This window comes from Rhineura floridana, chromosome 7, assembly GCF_030035675.1.
Source record: "Rhineura floridana isolate rRhiFlo1 chromosome 7, rRhiFlo1.hap2, whole genome shotgun sequence".
In the NCBI taxonomy this organism is placed as follows: domain Eukaryota; kingdom Metazoa; phylum Chordata; class Lepidosauria; order Squamata; family Rhineuridae; genus Rhineura; species Rhineura floridana.
In genome coordinates this window covers 28,272,225-28,287,356 of record NC_084486.1, presented here as the reverse complement: position 1 = coordinate 28,287,356, position 15,132 = coordinate 28,272,225, and the positions used below count along the sequence as shown (strand labels likewise).

Sequence of the window (15,132 nt, the reverse complement as noted above, 5' to 3'; positions counted from 1 at the left end):
CACCTCAGCGGGGTTTTGAATGTCACTGCAGACTGGCTAAGCAGGCAGCAAGTGATTCCGGGGGAATGGAGGCTACATCTGGCAGTGTTTCACCTCCTCTAGCACTGCTCCGGTGCTTTGACTGTGGATCAGTTTGCCTCCAACCACAATACTCAGCTTCCCTGGTTCTTCTCAAGGTATCTAGAGATACAGACAGAGTCTGTGGATGCTATTCGGACTCCTTGGCCAGACGGCCTCCTATATGCATTTCTGTCTGTTCCTCTGCTAGGCAGAACACTGAGGAAACTTCAGCACAAATGGGCTCAATTAGTTTTATTAGCCCTGTACTGGCGACACACCCTTAGTTCTCAAATCTCCTCGCCTTATCTGTAGCAGATCCTTGGAGGTTGCCAATCAGGCCGGATCTTCTCTTGCAGTGACCTATCTGGAATCCAGATCCTGACTGGCTGAGTCTGACAGCTTGGTGTTTGAGCGGACACAGTTGGTCCGCTCTGGTTTATCACAGGAGGTTATTGATATCATTTTGGCTTCCAGACAAATCGAATTTACCAGAGTACATGGTCGGCATTTTCCAGCTGGTGTGCCTCCTGTGGCCTACAACCTTCTAAAGTTACGGTCCAACAGGTCTTACAGTTCCTTCACAAAGGTTTGAAGATGGGTCTGAAGCCAAGTCACCAAGCTTCTTCTGTTTCTTCGATTTTGTCTGTTAATTCATCGAGTATCCCCATGGGTGCTCATCCTCTGGTTAAACGTATTTTGAAGGGAGCTGCTTCACTCGCTCCAGCACGATGTCATTGTTTTCCATCCTGGAGTTTGCAGAAGGTGCTGCAAGCACTGCAGCGCCCTCCATTCGAGCCCCTCAGGACCATGCCCTTGCAGGTGCTTTCTTTCAAGGTCCTTTTTCTAGTGGCCATCACTTCGGCTAGACGGGTGTCATAGTTGGCAGCACTGTCATCAGCCCGCCATCTCTGCGTTTTTCATAAGGACTCAGTAGTTTTACGTCCAGACCCATCTTTCCATCCCAAAGTAAGCTTTGTGTTTCACTGTAACCAGGATATTGTACTTCTATCCTTTTGTCCTAATCCTGTTCACCTGCTTGAGAAAGCCTGGCACTTTCTAGATGTCCACAGAACCCTCGGTGTTTACCTTTGCTGTACCCAAGACATATGGCTAAATGAATCCTTATTTGTGTCTTTTCACCCTAGAACTCTGGGAAAGAAAGTGGCAAAATCCGCCTTATCTTGTTGGTTACGTGCCTGCATTGCCCTAGCCTATGAGTCACTCAAGCTTCTGGTGCCTCGCAGTGTCACTGCGCATTCTACCAGATCTGCAGCTACCACAGCTGCATTCACAACAAATGCACCTCTTGCAGATATTTGCAGGGCAGCGGTATGGTCTACTCCAGACTTATTCATCAGGCATTATAAGATAGACCACTATGCCTCTGGTGATGTTTCTTTCAGGAGGCATGTTCTACAACAGGTTGTTTCACAGATTTAGGCTGTGGGTAGTCCCTCCCTACTAGGGCTGCTTTGGTACGTCCCAAGTGATGGCATGCTACCTGGAGAAAATGGACCATTGGTCTCACCTGCAAGGTGTTTTCCCCAGGTATCATGCCATCACGGCCCTCCCTGATGGAGGCTGCCTGGGTATATTATACTGTATCATCTTCTCATATATGTTTTTAATGGTAAGGTTACTTCAATTTGAATAAGTTATAATGGGTTAATGAGTCAAGACCTTTGTGTATGTGTTCTGGCTGTGGCTGCTCCTTTGTTTGTTCAGTTGTCTTTTTTGTTGTTGTTCTGCCTGTTCTGTTTATGACTGCTGTCCAGATGTCTCACTTTGGCCTTGTCTCGAATGAACTGAAGTAAGACCAGAAGGAGCAGCCTGGGTCTTTACTCCTGTGCATTCTTGCCTTCAGACACTAGTTGGCGCTATAACCCACATGATGGCGTGATACCTGGGAAAACCACCTTTTAGGTGAGACCAACCGTCTGTTTTACTGAACTCTGTAATGCAGTGGTTCTCAAACTTTTTTCCCCTATGGACCACTTGAAAACGGCTGATGGTTTTGGTGGACCACTTAATTTTTCTGTCTGTTGTAGCAATTGTAATGGGCTGTGTTAGATGCTGTATGATTTTTAACTGAAATTGTATTGCTTCTTTTATTTCTTACATTCCATTTTATTTTTTTACAATTTTAATTTCATAGAATTCAAATTGTAATACAATAAAATACAATATAAGAAATCAAAGAAGTAATAAAATACAGTTAAAATCAGTATGAATATTTTATGTGGACATGCCACAGACCACCTGAATGAAGCTTGTGGACTACTGGTGGTCCATGAACCACAGTTTGGGAATGGCTTGCCCTCAAGAGAAAGTAGAGAAGGAACAATTTAGCTTTCCTTAAAAACACGCACACACCTTAAATCTATATAGCATAATTTTAGACTCTCTTTCCTTATTAAAAATAGGCTCAACCAGTTCCAGATGAAACAGTCAAGAAAATCCTTGGCAACAAAGCAACATTCAGCCCCATAGTCACTGTGGAACCAAGGAGAAGAAAATTCCATAAACCAATCACCATGACAATTCCTGTGCCACCCCCATCAGGGGAAGGGATAACCAATGGATACAAAGGCGATACAACACCCAGCCTTCGGCTCCTGTGTAGCATTACAGGTTAGAGAAAGGCATAAGGAATAAATCCACATTTATTGAGCATCTCTTTCTTACTTAGGAGTGGACAAACTTTTTCTGTTAAGGGGCTGCATTTCCCCCAGGGGCATATCCAGGTGCAAATTATGGACACAGCTGATGCCAGCGGTTGGTGGGGCCATCCCTCTTCTCTCTTTCTGACACCCTCCTTTTTCTTTCTTTGACACTCCTTCCTCTCTCTCTCTCTCTCTCTCTCTCTCTCTCTCTCTCTCTCTTCCCCTCTCTCTCTCTTCCTCTTCCTGTCTAGTGGGCTGCTGAGGGATGGACAGGTTGCTTTTGTCAGAGGTCTAAACTGATGGCTTGCAGAGAACTGTTGAAATTAGACTGAGGGTTCCATGTGGCCCTAGGACCACTGATTGTCCGTCCCTGTTCTAAATGCTCTTTTTCTAAAAGTAGTTGGAGGCTTCCAAATGAATCGAATAAGATACAGGGATAAAAAAAAAATTCACAATGCCTCAGGGCTCAAAGCATAGGGGGGGGAAGGGAAGGGGCCTTTTTAAAATCCATAAGCTCCATTATCTGATCCCCTCTCCAATTTTAGCCATACAATGCCAACATAGCCTTCTAAAGATGGTGGCCAAGGGAGACATCACAAAAGACAAGGGGTAGCTCCCCTTCTGCCCCTTTCCTCTGCAATCCAAGCACTGCATCATCCACCTTTAACAGTACAGAGCTATCATGCCTTTCCCTCTGGAAATGAAGAACCGGAGACCATTCCAAATGATTGCCATATTATTTGAGCATTTCAGTAACTTCACTTGTCTAGTTACATTCAAATAAAACTAAGATCAAGCAGAAACAAATCTGTGTAAAGACTGATATCTATTTAAACAAATGTTATCTATTTTTTCCTAGGAGGTACTTCACCAGCTCAGTGGGAAGATATCACAGGAACCACCCCACTGACTTTTGTAAACGATTGTGTCTCTTTCACAACCAACGTTTCTGCCAGGTACAGTAAAAGCAAATGCAATTATTATATGCTATCAGAGTTTACAGGTTGTATTATTAAGGTCAAAATAACTTTAGTGATATACACTAGAATATTCAGCTCAATGGCAGGACATTTTTTACTGGTGGGAGGGGAGATGGAGGAGATGAGCAAAAACAGAGTATGTAGCATATTCAAAACTACAGGTGCTTACAAAAATTTCCTCCCATTTGAATTTCTCCTTGGATTTTGGTATTCCAAGTTTCTTGGTTCTGTTTGCAGAGTGGCACCAGGGCACTAGGAATTTATTTCCAAATTTTGTGCAGATCACTGTGGATGAGCAGTTTCCATAACATTCCGTTCCTGCTGCTCATTCTCATATCTGTTGTCTTTTATTACCAGTGTGCACAGGTGCTTGCATTCTCTTGTAAAATACTATGTACTAAGTAACATTGATGCAGTGGTGTAAATGATTACGTAAAGATTCCATTTTGCACAGTACACACAGGAGCTAGGTGGAGAAAGGAAGATGCAAATTAACAGAATGGAATGAAATCACTTATGCCTGTTTTGGAATTAATTTTAGAAATTTTCCATATTAAACTGGGATAAATCATGGGACAGAGCTTATGCATACCCCAAAAGTCACTGAACATGCAAGCCCCATAATTAAGATTAACTAGTGGATATGTGAGAGCCAGTGTGGTATAGTAGTTAAGGTGCTGCACTACGACCTGGAAGATCAGGGTTCGAATCCCCACACAGCCATGAAGCTCACTGGGTGACCTTGGGCCAGTCACTGCCTCTCACCCTCAGAGGAAGGCAGTGGTAAACCACCTTTTATTACAGCTTACCATGAAAACCCTATTCGTAGGGTCGCCATAAGTCGGAAGCGACTTGAAGGCAGTCCAATTCATTCATTCCATGTGAAGCCTTTGCTATTGCTTCAAGGCTTTTGACTTTAACCCACCCCTCCCTTCTAAACCTAGGGGCCCACCTATCTTCAGAGTGCTAGTTTCTGTTACTTCGAAAAAACACTGGTGAGCATGTCAGTCTCTCTTCTCATCATCTGACACATTCTATTAACAATCTGTTTAGATTAAGGATTACTGTCATCCTGTGCTCCAGCATACAGTTGCTGTTCTTCTATAATTACACTGTTTTGTTGCTGTTCCTTTGGCTCGCCACTATGGGGACAACCCCCAGACCTGACTGAGTTATCTCCCTCCTGCTTCCCTTTTAGCCTGCCAAGCTGTCTCATTTTACAGCTCTGTTACAAGCTACATTTACTTCACTACAACCCTCCTCTTTTCTTTCACCAGGTTGGAGAAGGCTGATGTAGCTTCCTGTATTCCTATGACCAAAGATATAGGGCAGTATGGACAGTGTGATAAAGCTTAGGCACCCATGGGATAGGCAGGAAAGGTTCTGTGCAGGGCCCGTGCCAGAGGGCGGCCATGTTGGGCCTTGGCCGAGGGCCTCTGTTGCCTTAGGGTGGGAAGGTAGCTCTCCTATTCCATGATCAGCAGCAGTGCTGACTCCCAACCCTGCCACAGATTGTAGAGAGGGAGCATCCAGGCCCCCTCCTGCACATAGACCATGTGGGCTTCAATAAGCCCGCACACACACCCCACCTACCTCTCCCATTGCTGTCAATTCTGTGTGTGCATGCCTGCCATCAACCAAGATGACAGCTGAGGCTTCCCTAAAGGTCTGACGACCCTGCCACCATCTTGGTTGATGGCAAGTATGTGCGTGCATAGCATAGCACGCATGCAAGCCATCAACCAAGATGGTGGCAGGGGTATTAGCCCCACCGCCATATTGATTGATGACAGGCATGTGCACTCTACGCGCACGGTATTCATGTGAAGCGGCAGAGATAGGTGGGGCATGCGAGCAGGTATCGCAGGCCCAGGGCAGGCTGGTACCCAAGGGCCCAGTCATGCCTGGCACCGGCCCTGGTTCTGTGCCAGAGTATGTACTGTCGCAAATGAATACTGGCTTTCTCACCCACATTTCATATCTAACCCTCATCTCATGGCAGAGGCCCACTCACTTCAAAGATTTGCATGTTTTTGTATATTAGATGTTACCGAATCTTCACTTTTCATAGATTCTAGTTATAGAAAATGAAAGCAAGGCACATTATTAGCAAGCCAGATAAAAGAATAGGTATGATATTTAGTATGTCTATGTAATGCTTTTTGTCTGACTGTTCTCAGAGCAGCCATCCCTGAATTTTGAGGGAAATAATTCATAGGTAAATAAAATAAAAGTAACTTAAAAGCCTAAGGATTATAACTTGGTTTTGCTAGTAAGAGAGGTAGTCCAAAATAGAGTAAAGTTATGGTGGGAAACAATATTTATTGAGGTGATCCAGTTGAATGTTTGTTCTGCCTTTTGTTTAGTTCTGTGTGAATTAGATCTCTACTGTATTTAGATGGACTGATTGGTCTTTTATATATGTATGTATATCCAGATTTTGGCTAGCAGACTGCCATCAGGTTCTTGAAACTGTTGGGCTGGCCACGCAGCTTTATAGAGAATTAATATGTGTTCCATACATGGCCAAGTTCGTCATTTTTGCCAAAATGAATGATGCTGTGGAATCCAATTTGCGCTGCTTCTGCATGACGGATGATAAAGTTGACAAAACGTTGGAACAGCAAGAGAATTTTGAAGAAGTTGCAAGAAGCAAAGATATTGAGGTATATCGTCATTCAACAGTAAAGGCTTTCATATGACCCTCTTTACAGGCTTTCAAGGCACTTTTTAAAATTATTCCTTTCTAAAAGTTACAGTTCATATTCCAATAAAAAATAAATGATGGCTATATACCTGTCACTGAAGCTGTAAATTTAACCCCTTTCTGAGTGAGGATTTTATCTGATGGCTAGTTTGTTCATTTGAGATATTTCAAGCACTTGAAAAGCAATCAGTTACAACTGCCAATTTCCTGTGTTGCGCATAGTAGCTCTAAAAAAATTCAGTTAGCAATTGAATGAGTAAAGTATTGAAAATGATAAAAAAAATATTAATGTTGTTTATCCAGTTCCTGGGTCTAGTAAGCCTAAGCACATGTGCATTCCACTAAGGATGAATGTAATCTGCACAATCTGCTAAATGCTTCTGATTATCAGTTCAATATCTTTTATTTAATTTGGCTGAAGTAAGATGGTAGGGCAACTAGATGATGAGCAATTCAGTTAATGTCCTCCAGAAGCGTTCCTTTCCCCTTTCCTCCTGGTAGATTCAGGCCTGGCCGAGAACTAGTGGAATGTGTGAACGTATCTTCACATTGTCCATGGATCCTTTTATCAGTTGGAGGCAAAAAAAATGGAGGCAAGATGTGAGCTTGGATTGCCAATTGCCCACTGAAGGGTCCATTTAGAAATAAATAGCTATAGTCCTGACTGCTTCCTTTTTGCCCACAAAAGAGTCCATACACATACCTCTTTGTGTTGAAAAGCATCTTTAGCTGTAGTTTTAAGTAGTAATTTTAATACTTACTGTTATTTTAATTGTTCAGCACTGGAATAGGTATAACAAATGTTTTGTTGACCCAACAGGTTTTGGAAGGAAAGCCTATTTATGTGGATTGCTATGGGAATCTTGCCCCTTTGACAAAAGGAGGACAGCAGCTTGTATTTAATTTTTATGCTTTCAAAGAAAATAGACTGCCATTTTCTATCAAGGTAAAAGTAAAACCACTTGGAGCAATAATAGTGAGAAAAAATGTTTTCTCATGATGATAATGCTGTTGTTATTTTTAAAGCATCTATTGATCTACGGTGTTTGAAAAAGGTATATTGTGTAATAACATATTGTTACCAGTGGACATGAACCTCCATCCAACCAATTAGGAATGGCAGGATGGGCCCTGCATTGGTACACCTAGGAAATTAAGATGGTTGCAAAAAGGAGCTCCAAGACTTTAGAATGACCTTCCAGAAGACAGGCATCAGTGTACCTTCTTGCTGCATTTAGAAAGCTTTGCAGTACCCACCTCTTTTTGAACAAATATTTGAAGACCAACCTGCTGTTTTTTTTTAATGACTCCCTTTCCCATGGTCTAAAAAACCTTTTGGCTTCTTCTTGTGTTTTGTTTTTAAATTAGAGGTAATAATAAACTAAATTTAATGGAACCCAAAGAACTGTAAACATTTCAAACCAGAGTGTGGACATTTTATTTATATATAGATTAGAGACACCAGCCAAGAACCTTGTGGTCGCTTATCATTTTTGAAAGAACCAAAGACTACAAAGGGTCTTCCACAAACGGCTGTTTGCAACTTGAACATCACCCTGCCAGCACACAAAAAGGTATGATTTTTTATGGTTTTTTTATTATATATCTATATATAGTCTTTTTTTTTGCTGATTGTAATGAAACACTAGTAATGGGAATGCCTTGTAATCTGATTAAGCCTGATTCATGTCTTACTGTTTTCATGTTATGCAGAAAGTTTATGAAGTTTCTTGATACTGTGGTGTTGAATTTCTGGTGGTTTTTTTTAATGACCGGGTCCTCTGATTATAGTTCATGTTTCTGCTTACAGTTCATAGACTTTATGCTTTTAGTAATGTCATGTGTTGATTTGCATTTGATGTAAAGTTTTGTTTGTTCATTTATTTTCTGTCGACATTTTGGGTTTGCTTTGTCTTTTATAAATTAGCTTGCATTTTTTGTGCTCCCTTACTTGGTCCTTTTCATATCCTGATATTCTTTTCCCTGCTGTCCATTATAATATTCCTTGTCTCTGCAATGCATCTTGGGACCAAAAGGAAACAGAGTCAGATCAAGATGATGAGGTAATACAAATTCTGTCTTTTATTTTATTTTTATTATAGTCAGAATATGTATCCATTAAAGATATATGGTATTGCAGAAATTCTAATTAAACCAAATAAATTATATCAGGTGAAGTTTAAGATCACACGTTGGGCTTGGAACAATAACGGCCTGGTCCTTTCCCCACCTGCCTCCACCAGCCTTCACTAGATATACCATGTCCTCTGCTTGGCACACACCAGCACACTTGGCCACTTCCAATCAAGGAAAGCCTTTCCATGCTTCATACAGAGACTTTGGCATTCAGACTACTGCTCTTTGTGAGAACAGCTTGTACATCAGGGACCAAAAGAGAAACAGACCACTACATACCTGTATGTGAGATGTTGAAGAGGCTCCCTTGATCAGAAATGGCCAGCCCCATTGCTGTGCACCTACGTGAGGACTAGCAGAGAAGGAGGGAAGGATTCAGTAGAATCCTGTGGAGATTCCACCACCACCTCCGCCAACCACAACAGACACACATACATGTGTCTGCTCTGTGAGATTGATTGTGCTCTTTTTAATTTATACTATATCAGATTGATATATTAAAGAGTGTGGAAACTACCTGTAGTATAATTTCACTCATTTTTTTAACTTTGTCATTTCTAGATAGCAGCTAGCAAGCATTTAATAACAGTCTTGTTACTTTCTTTTCTTCTTATTGTCTGGATTAATTCATACAGGCATTGATTTTTGAAAAATTCAGTATCTGTTCTTAAATAAATTTGCATGGCTACATCTATAACATTATAGGTTGGATCTAAATGTGCTCTTTAGCATGCAGAAGGTATCTTTAGCCCATGGAAGGACTGTTTCACAACCCCACATTAAAGCAACCTTCCACAACCTGGTGGCCTCCGGATGTTTTGGACTGTAACTTCCATCAGCCCCAGCTAGCATGGCTGTACTGGCTCGGGCTAATGGGAGTTGTAGTCCAAAACATCTGGAGGCCACCAGGTTGTAGAAGTCTACACTAGAGCTTTGCATGAGAAAAGGGAAACTAAGCCCAGCAATATTCTTTCTCATGTGCAGGCTCTTGCACAAATGTGAGAACTGTAATGGAACCAACTTATTACAATGCTGCATGAACTTTTGTGCAAGCTTTTTCACAAGTGTTTGTGGGACAGCACTAGTGGCTATTTTCCTTCTAGTTCTTTGGTTCCAACTACATTTTTTTTTAAAAAAAGTGTTTAGCAATGGGTGCAGTCAACAAACTGCACTATTTGAATGTATCCATCTCTCCTTGCAATATCAATGCAGGCAATTGAGGCCCCAACAAATGCTGTGTTCAAGTATTCCAAGTCAAGTGGCCTGCAATAATTACCATGACTATTTGACTTATTAGAAGAATGGCTCCCGGCTAAACGCTGCAAGCCACTTGCTCCCTGGAGAAGGAAATGGATCACCACAAGGGGATTTATGGGTTGTGTTCATTGTCTCTGATTAGTTTATGACTGTTTTGTTCACTAGTGAACACAATGTAGAAAAAAAAAGATTAAAGCATGATCCAGCCAAAGTTAAGCACTTTAAAACCTAACTAATTTCAATATGGGAAAGTTAAGCATTCATTCAGCTCTCCCACTGAAATCTGTAGGACTTTTAAATGTGATTAAGCTTAGCAGGATATTAGATATTATAACAATCAATTGGTGCTAGTAATCTAATGTCTAGTTTCTATACTTTACAAAAAGTGTTTCATTTTCCTAGTTATTATATAACTCTGAGTTATTTTCTTTCCAAACTGAATATATATCCTAAAAACACCAACAAAATAGGTTCTATAAGTATTATTAAACAATATATCAAACCTATATATATACAAATCGTAATCTGTTAGCAGTTGCAACCTGCTGTCTAATCCACACCCCTGCATTTGTGCCTATTTTAAAAAAAGTCTATGCTTTTTTTGTGTCCTTTATGTAGTTCTTTTAAAGTAGGTGTACATTGTGATTTTTGTGCTTTTGCAACAAATTAATTTGGGGAGAACTTACTTGACTGGCCTAAGTTACAGCTATATTAATATTCTACATGTGCAAGTGTAGCCTTGTGTGTGGCTGGCAGCTCACATTTGTGGCCAAAAATTACTATCATGCAAGCTGTGTGATATGAGGGAGATGGGGGACTTATAATGGTGAAGCCTTATGATACAATAATTAAGGCTGAACATTTCTCTCAAAAGTTTCTTAATGAAAAGAGTGTATGATATCTGGCCTATTCTTCAACATTCTCCAAATTGGTATGGGCATTTTTGGTGTTACCTTTTACCAACATTCATCTTAATACTAGGAGTCTTCAAAGGTTGTGCCTGTGTCACTTGGAAAATGGATAGAACTCTGTCATGACCCGTTCACATGCTGTTTTTCTCCACCACTTCCCTCAGCATGAGCAGTCACTAGCTAGTTAGGAGATCAGTGCTCTAACACAGGATCTATCCGATCCTTTAAATCAGAACCCATAACCAAATAGACATTGGACTGTCAGGGTTTACTCATTAATCTGTGACAAGGGAGGGAACAAGGGGATGAGAGTGCCCAAAGCCTGTTCACAACAGGTTGGATCCTAGAGTTAGGCAGCACTGGATTAGGCCTCAAGATAACCTGTTAATCTGTCCATTTTCCCCTGAAATATGCATTAGCAATGAAATGGAAAACTTGTGTATCCGTTCTTCAAAGCCAACACACATTTTACAGTTATAAGTCTTAGACCGATGTTGGTAAAATATAATCTCAGATGCAGGCCTTGTTACATAAGAGTTTTTGAGAGCAGATCTGAGTCCATGAGAAAGGGGAGCAACTTTAAAAACAAAAAAGTGTGGATTCAGCTGTAACTTAAACCTTGTTTATAGACTAATGAGGGGGGGATTGTGACAAAGATATACACATATATTTTCACAACATGGCTTGGCCGTGGAAGAAATTGGTTCAAATCGGTTGGCCTTGAACCACTTACTATCTCTAAGACTAGAGCTGCATACACACCATGTGTTTAAAGCTCATTGCTTCTCCCAAAGAATCCTGGCAGCTGTAGTTTGCCCCTCATAGAGCTACAGTTCCCAGCATCCTTAACAAACTACCATTACCAGGATTATTTGGGGAAAGTCATGCCCTTTAAATGTGCTTTATGGTGTACATACAACTCAATCTGCTTTACTGAATGTTTGTTAAGCTAAAACACCATGCAGAGGAAACGCAAGGCAGAGCCAAGTTCCTCCTTATCTCTCCGTATAGATTCATAGCTTATTTTGTTTGCAAGTACTTTTCCCTAATGTACAGTTCCTCTCCAGAAGATTTAACAATATGTAAGGGGGGGTGGGATAGTAGTGTCCCATTTTTTAAAAAACCCCAACAAGAAGTATTGGTATATCTTGTTTGCTACTTTGAAGATTATTTTGAAGAGTGGAATGTAAATTAATTAATTTTTTAAAAAGAAAGAAAGAAACCTGCTCTAGATGACAACAGCTGTCTATTAAAGGTACCAAAAGGAAATATATTTTGTTGCAGACGGAGAAAGCAGACCGGCGGCAGAACTTTGTATCCCTTGCTTTACGTAAGCGCTACAGCTATCTGACTGAGCCTGGAATGAGTGAGTTTCTTAACCAACATACTAATGTTGTAAGCTGATCTTTCACAAGAGGAGACATTTTTTCTATAAATGTCATGCTTTCGGCATCATTGGAAAAGGCCTGATTTAATAGGCCGAATCCTCCAATTATTCACAAGCTCTTTTAAGCACAGACAACTTGGGAAATTCAGGCTAGTAAACCACACGTCTCTTGAAAGGGCAGCATTAGGGTAGAACCACTAATCTATGCTTATATACCAAAGAAAACGGGCTATTTGACCTTTAAAAAGATTAGGCAGTTAAATCTTAATATGTTTCATGAAGAAAATAACATATCGGCAGGCAAACACGCAGATCAAAAAGACAAGAGGTTCACATATAGAAGAGAATTACGCACATAGCCAATGCTTTGATGTCATTTTTAAAATGTTCTTTATGTGCTTGTAAGTTAACTGAGGTCATTTTTTACACTCTCAAAAGTTATCTAAATTCATATAAACAACATAACATTATAAACAATAGCACACCAATTCCCCACCAGTACATACACATATAGCAATGTCCATAATGTCCCTAGCTCTGACTTTTGCACTACAGATCACAAAAGTGGATGCAACTGAGGGCCAAGTTATATTTTTACATTAGAAATGCATTTTTAATGGTGTACTTAGTTTTTATTTTGAAGGAAATGCAGCTGTGTGGAGCCCTAATCAGAATTTGACTCCAAAAATTGTCCCCTAGTTGCTGTTTATCCACATCCAATGTTTATCCAAATAGGTGGGGTATGTGATTTGGATAAAGGGTCTGCATGTCTGTTGTCTTTCAGTCACCCACCCCAGGCATCGGATTTTCATTTGACAGGTTGATCCAGAGTTTGTATATGTGTTTGCATATGTAAAATCCTAATAAAGGAGCACCAATGAACAAAGGGTGCTATCCAACTAATGCATGCCATCAGTGCAAGGATTTCCGCTTGTGCAATGGAATTTTCCCCTCTCTCCTCCTCCATATGCACCCCACACCCTCCCCAAATCTGCTCTGGAGAGTTGGGGGAACCCCTAGAACAGATTTAGGAGGCATGTAGTGGGGGCAGGAGAGGGAGAGAAAGTCCCATTTGCAAGCGGAAACCCTTGTGCTGATGGGACTGTGACTTACTGCTACTTTGGATACAACCCAACATTTTCAAAGGTGTATTCATTGTACAATGGAAAATGTCTATATAATTCATATACAGTTTTTTTCATTGTACAGTGAATAGCTTGTAGAGAAGTTTGTATGTTCATACTGCTGCTTTATTAGGATAATATCAGTTTTAAGTTGATTCTTTCATACTGGATTATTGTTTGCCTAAAAAAGGACAACTTTTTTTAAAAAAAGTTAATACCAGAAAAAGGTGCGCAGGGAAGGTGTTTTTGTTTCCATGTTAACTTCTAGTGAAGAGATTGTGCCTTTAGTGGTTTATGTTTTAGCATTTAATCATTTAGGATTAAAGAACTCTGCCATGGTTCATACATTAGCAGTGGTTGCCCACACATATCAGAGGAACAGGCAAATGCCCCTCCCCTCCATTAGGCACATCAAAGAACATGTGAGCCAGGCACTGCACAATGACACCTGCTTGCATGGAGACTCTTCTTTTGTGATTTCTGTCCCTTGCAGAAAACAGGGAAGAAAAAATTGCATGATTAGCTGTTGGCGTGAAGGCCTCAGCTGAGAAAATATTCTTTGAAGTGTATTGTAGAGGCGGAGCTACCAGAAACACTGCTTCTTCAAGCAGCTGCTGGTGTCATGGGCCCTGTGGAGGACTCTTGGTGGAGTGATCAGGAGGAGGAAGAATGGTATCCTGGGAAGGGGCCTAGTGGACTGCAGAGGGAGGGGGTGAAACAGGAGAAGGCTTCAGCAGTTTAGACAGTTTTAACTCTCCACCCTTAATTCCAGCAGAAGCAGCTCTGCCTGACAATGAGCCGACCCTTGTCCTGCCTCTCAGCCCTGGCTTGTTGTTCGGGCATTCACGTGTCTCCTCCCAAGGAGGAGAAATTGGAGGCTCAACCAGAGGCAGTGTCAGATGAGGATCTGAAGTGCCACTGTCACAGAGGATGCTCCAGCAGCTGCACACTCACAGATAGTGCCAGCTTTTCAACCTGTTCATAGGAGTGCTCGCTTGCTCATGTAGTCCCGTTCAGAGAAACCTTCCCCTCGCAAATAGAAGCCCACCCTGAGCCTACTTAAAGGGCCTCAAGGGGCATGTCTAACTGCTGCAGCAACATCTTAGCTTGAGTAGTCATGCTTTATTATGCTTGTGTAGGGTTACAGAGTGCTGTATAATCTGTAAGCGATCTATGAATCGCTCTAAGCTGAGATTCCACATTAAATATAATTCAGAAAAACACCCCATTGATTCCAAGTGTGAATCCAACTGGGTTGGCCAGGATAGCTGGGCCCCATAAACCCCAGAAGGGTCCACTGATTCTGCTGTTTGGCCCACCTGCCCAGACAATTCACTAGCTGTTGGCTTGCCTGGTGGCAGTGGCTGGGAAGCCACCCACAATTCTACTTTCTTCAGTGCTCTAGATCTCCCAGTGTAGTGTCACTCTAGAGCCGTTTGGGATATTAAATGATAGCTAGCCACTGCCATCAGGCAAGACCACAGCTGGGAAAGCAACCAAATGTGTTTATGGGGGAGAGCTTTCTTTCATTGTGGGGGTGGGGGTGGGGGAGAGAGAGCTACTAAAGGACACTTTAGAGAGAAGATCTTTCTGCTATTCCACTGTGAGAAGTCTATCACTGGTAACTTACAAACTGGAGCTCTGAATGTTATGGCTGTATCAAAAGATATTGATAATGTCATTCCCAGAATTTTGGCTAACTAGAGTTGATATTCCCGGCCAGTTACTTGGCAATACTTACTTAGTTGTTTTTTTAAGCATATATATTTTTTAAAGTATATAGGGAATATTAAGATATTCTCCAGGCAGTTTGCGAGATCCACATTATAAAAACACACTAATATATTATAATAAGCAATCCTTCAAAAATCTAAACAGCATATTAAGATCAGCAGCTGAAATTCTAA

General features: G+C 41.2%; 1 protein-coding gene across 14 annotated transcripts in view; it reads left to right on the top strand.

The window, feature by feature from the left end:
• ANK3 (ankyrin 3) overlaps positions 1–15,132 on the top strand; it is a 591,855-nt gene that overhangs the window by 535,215 nt on the left and 41,508 nt on the right. For 9 of the 14 annotated variants that reach the window (XM_061635097.1, XM_061635096.1, XM_061635095.1 and 6 more), the window contains 7 exons: positions 2,484–2,691; positions 3,583–3,679; positions 6,141–6,369; positions 7,231–7,356; positions 7,862–7,984; positions 8,447–8,473; positions 11,999–12,080. In XM_061635097.1, coding sequence (XP_061491081.1) covers positions 2,484–2,691; positions 3,583–3,679; positions 6,141–6,369; positions 7,231–7,356; positions 7,862–7,984; positions 8,447–8,473; positions 11,999–12,080 — 892 coding nt within the window. The remainder of the gene's footprint in view (positions 1–2,483; positions 2,692–3,582; positions 3,680–6,140; positions 6,370–7,230; positions 7,357–7,861; positions 7,985–8,446; positions 8,474–11,998; positions 12,081–15,132) is intronic. The other 5 variants (XM_061635100.1, XM_061635090.1, XM_061635098.1 and 2 more) reach the window with 3 other exon arrangements.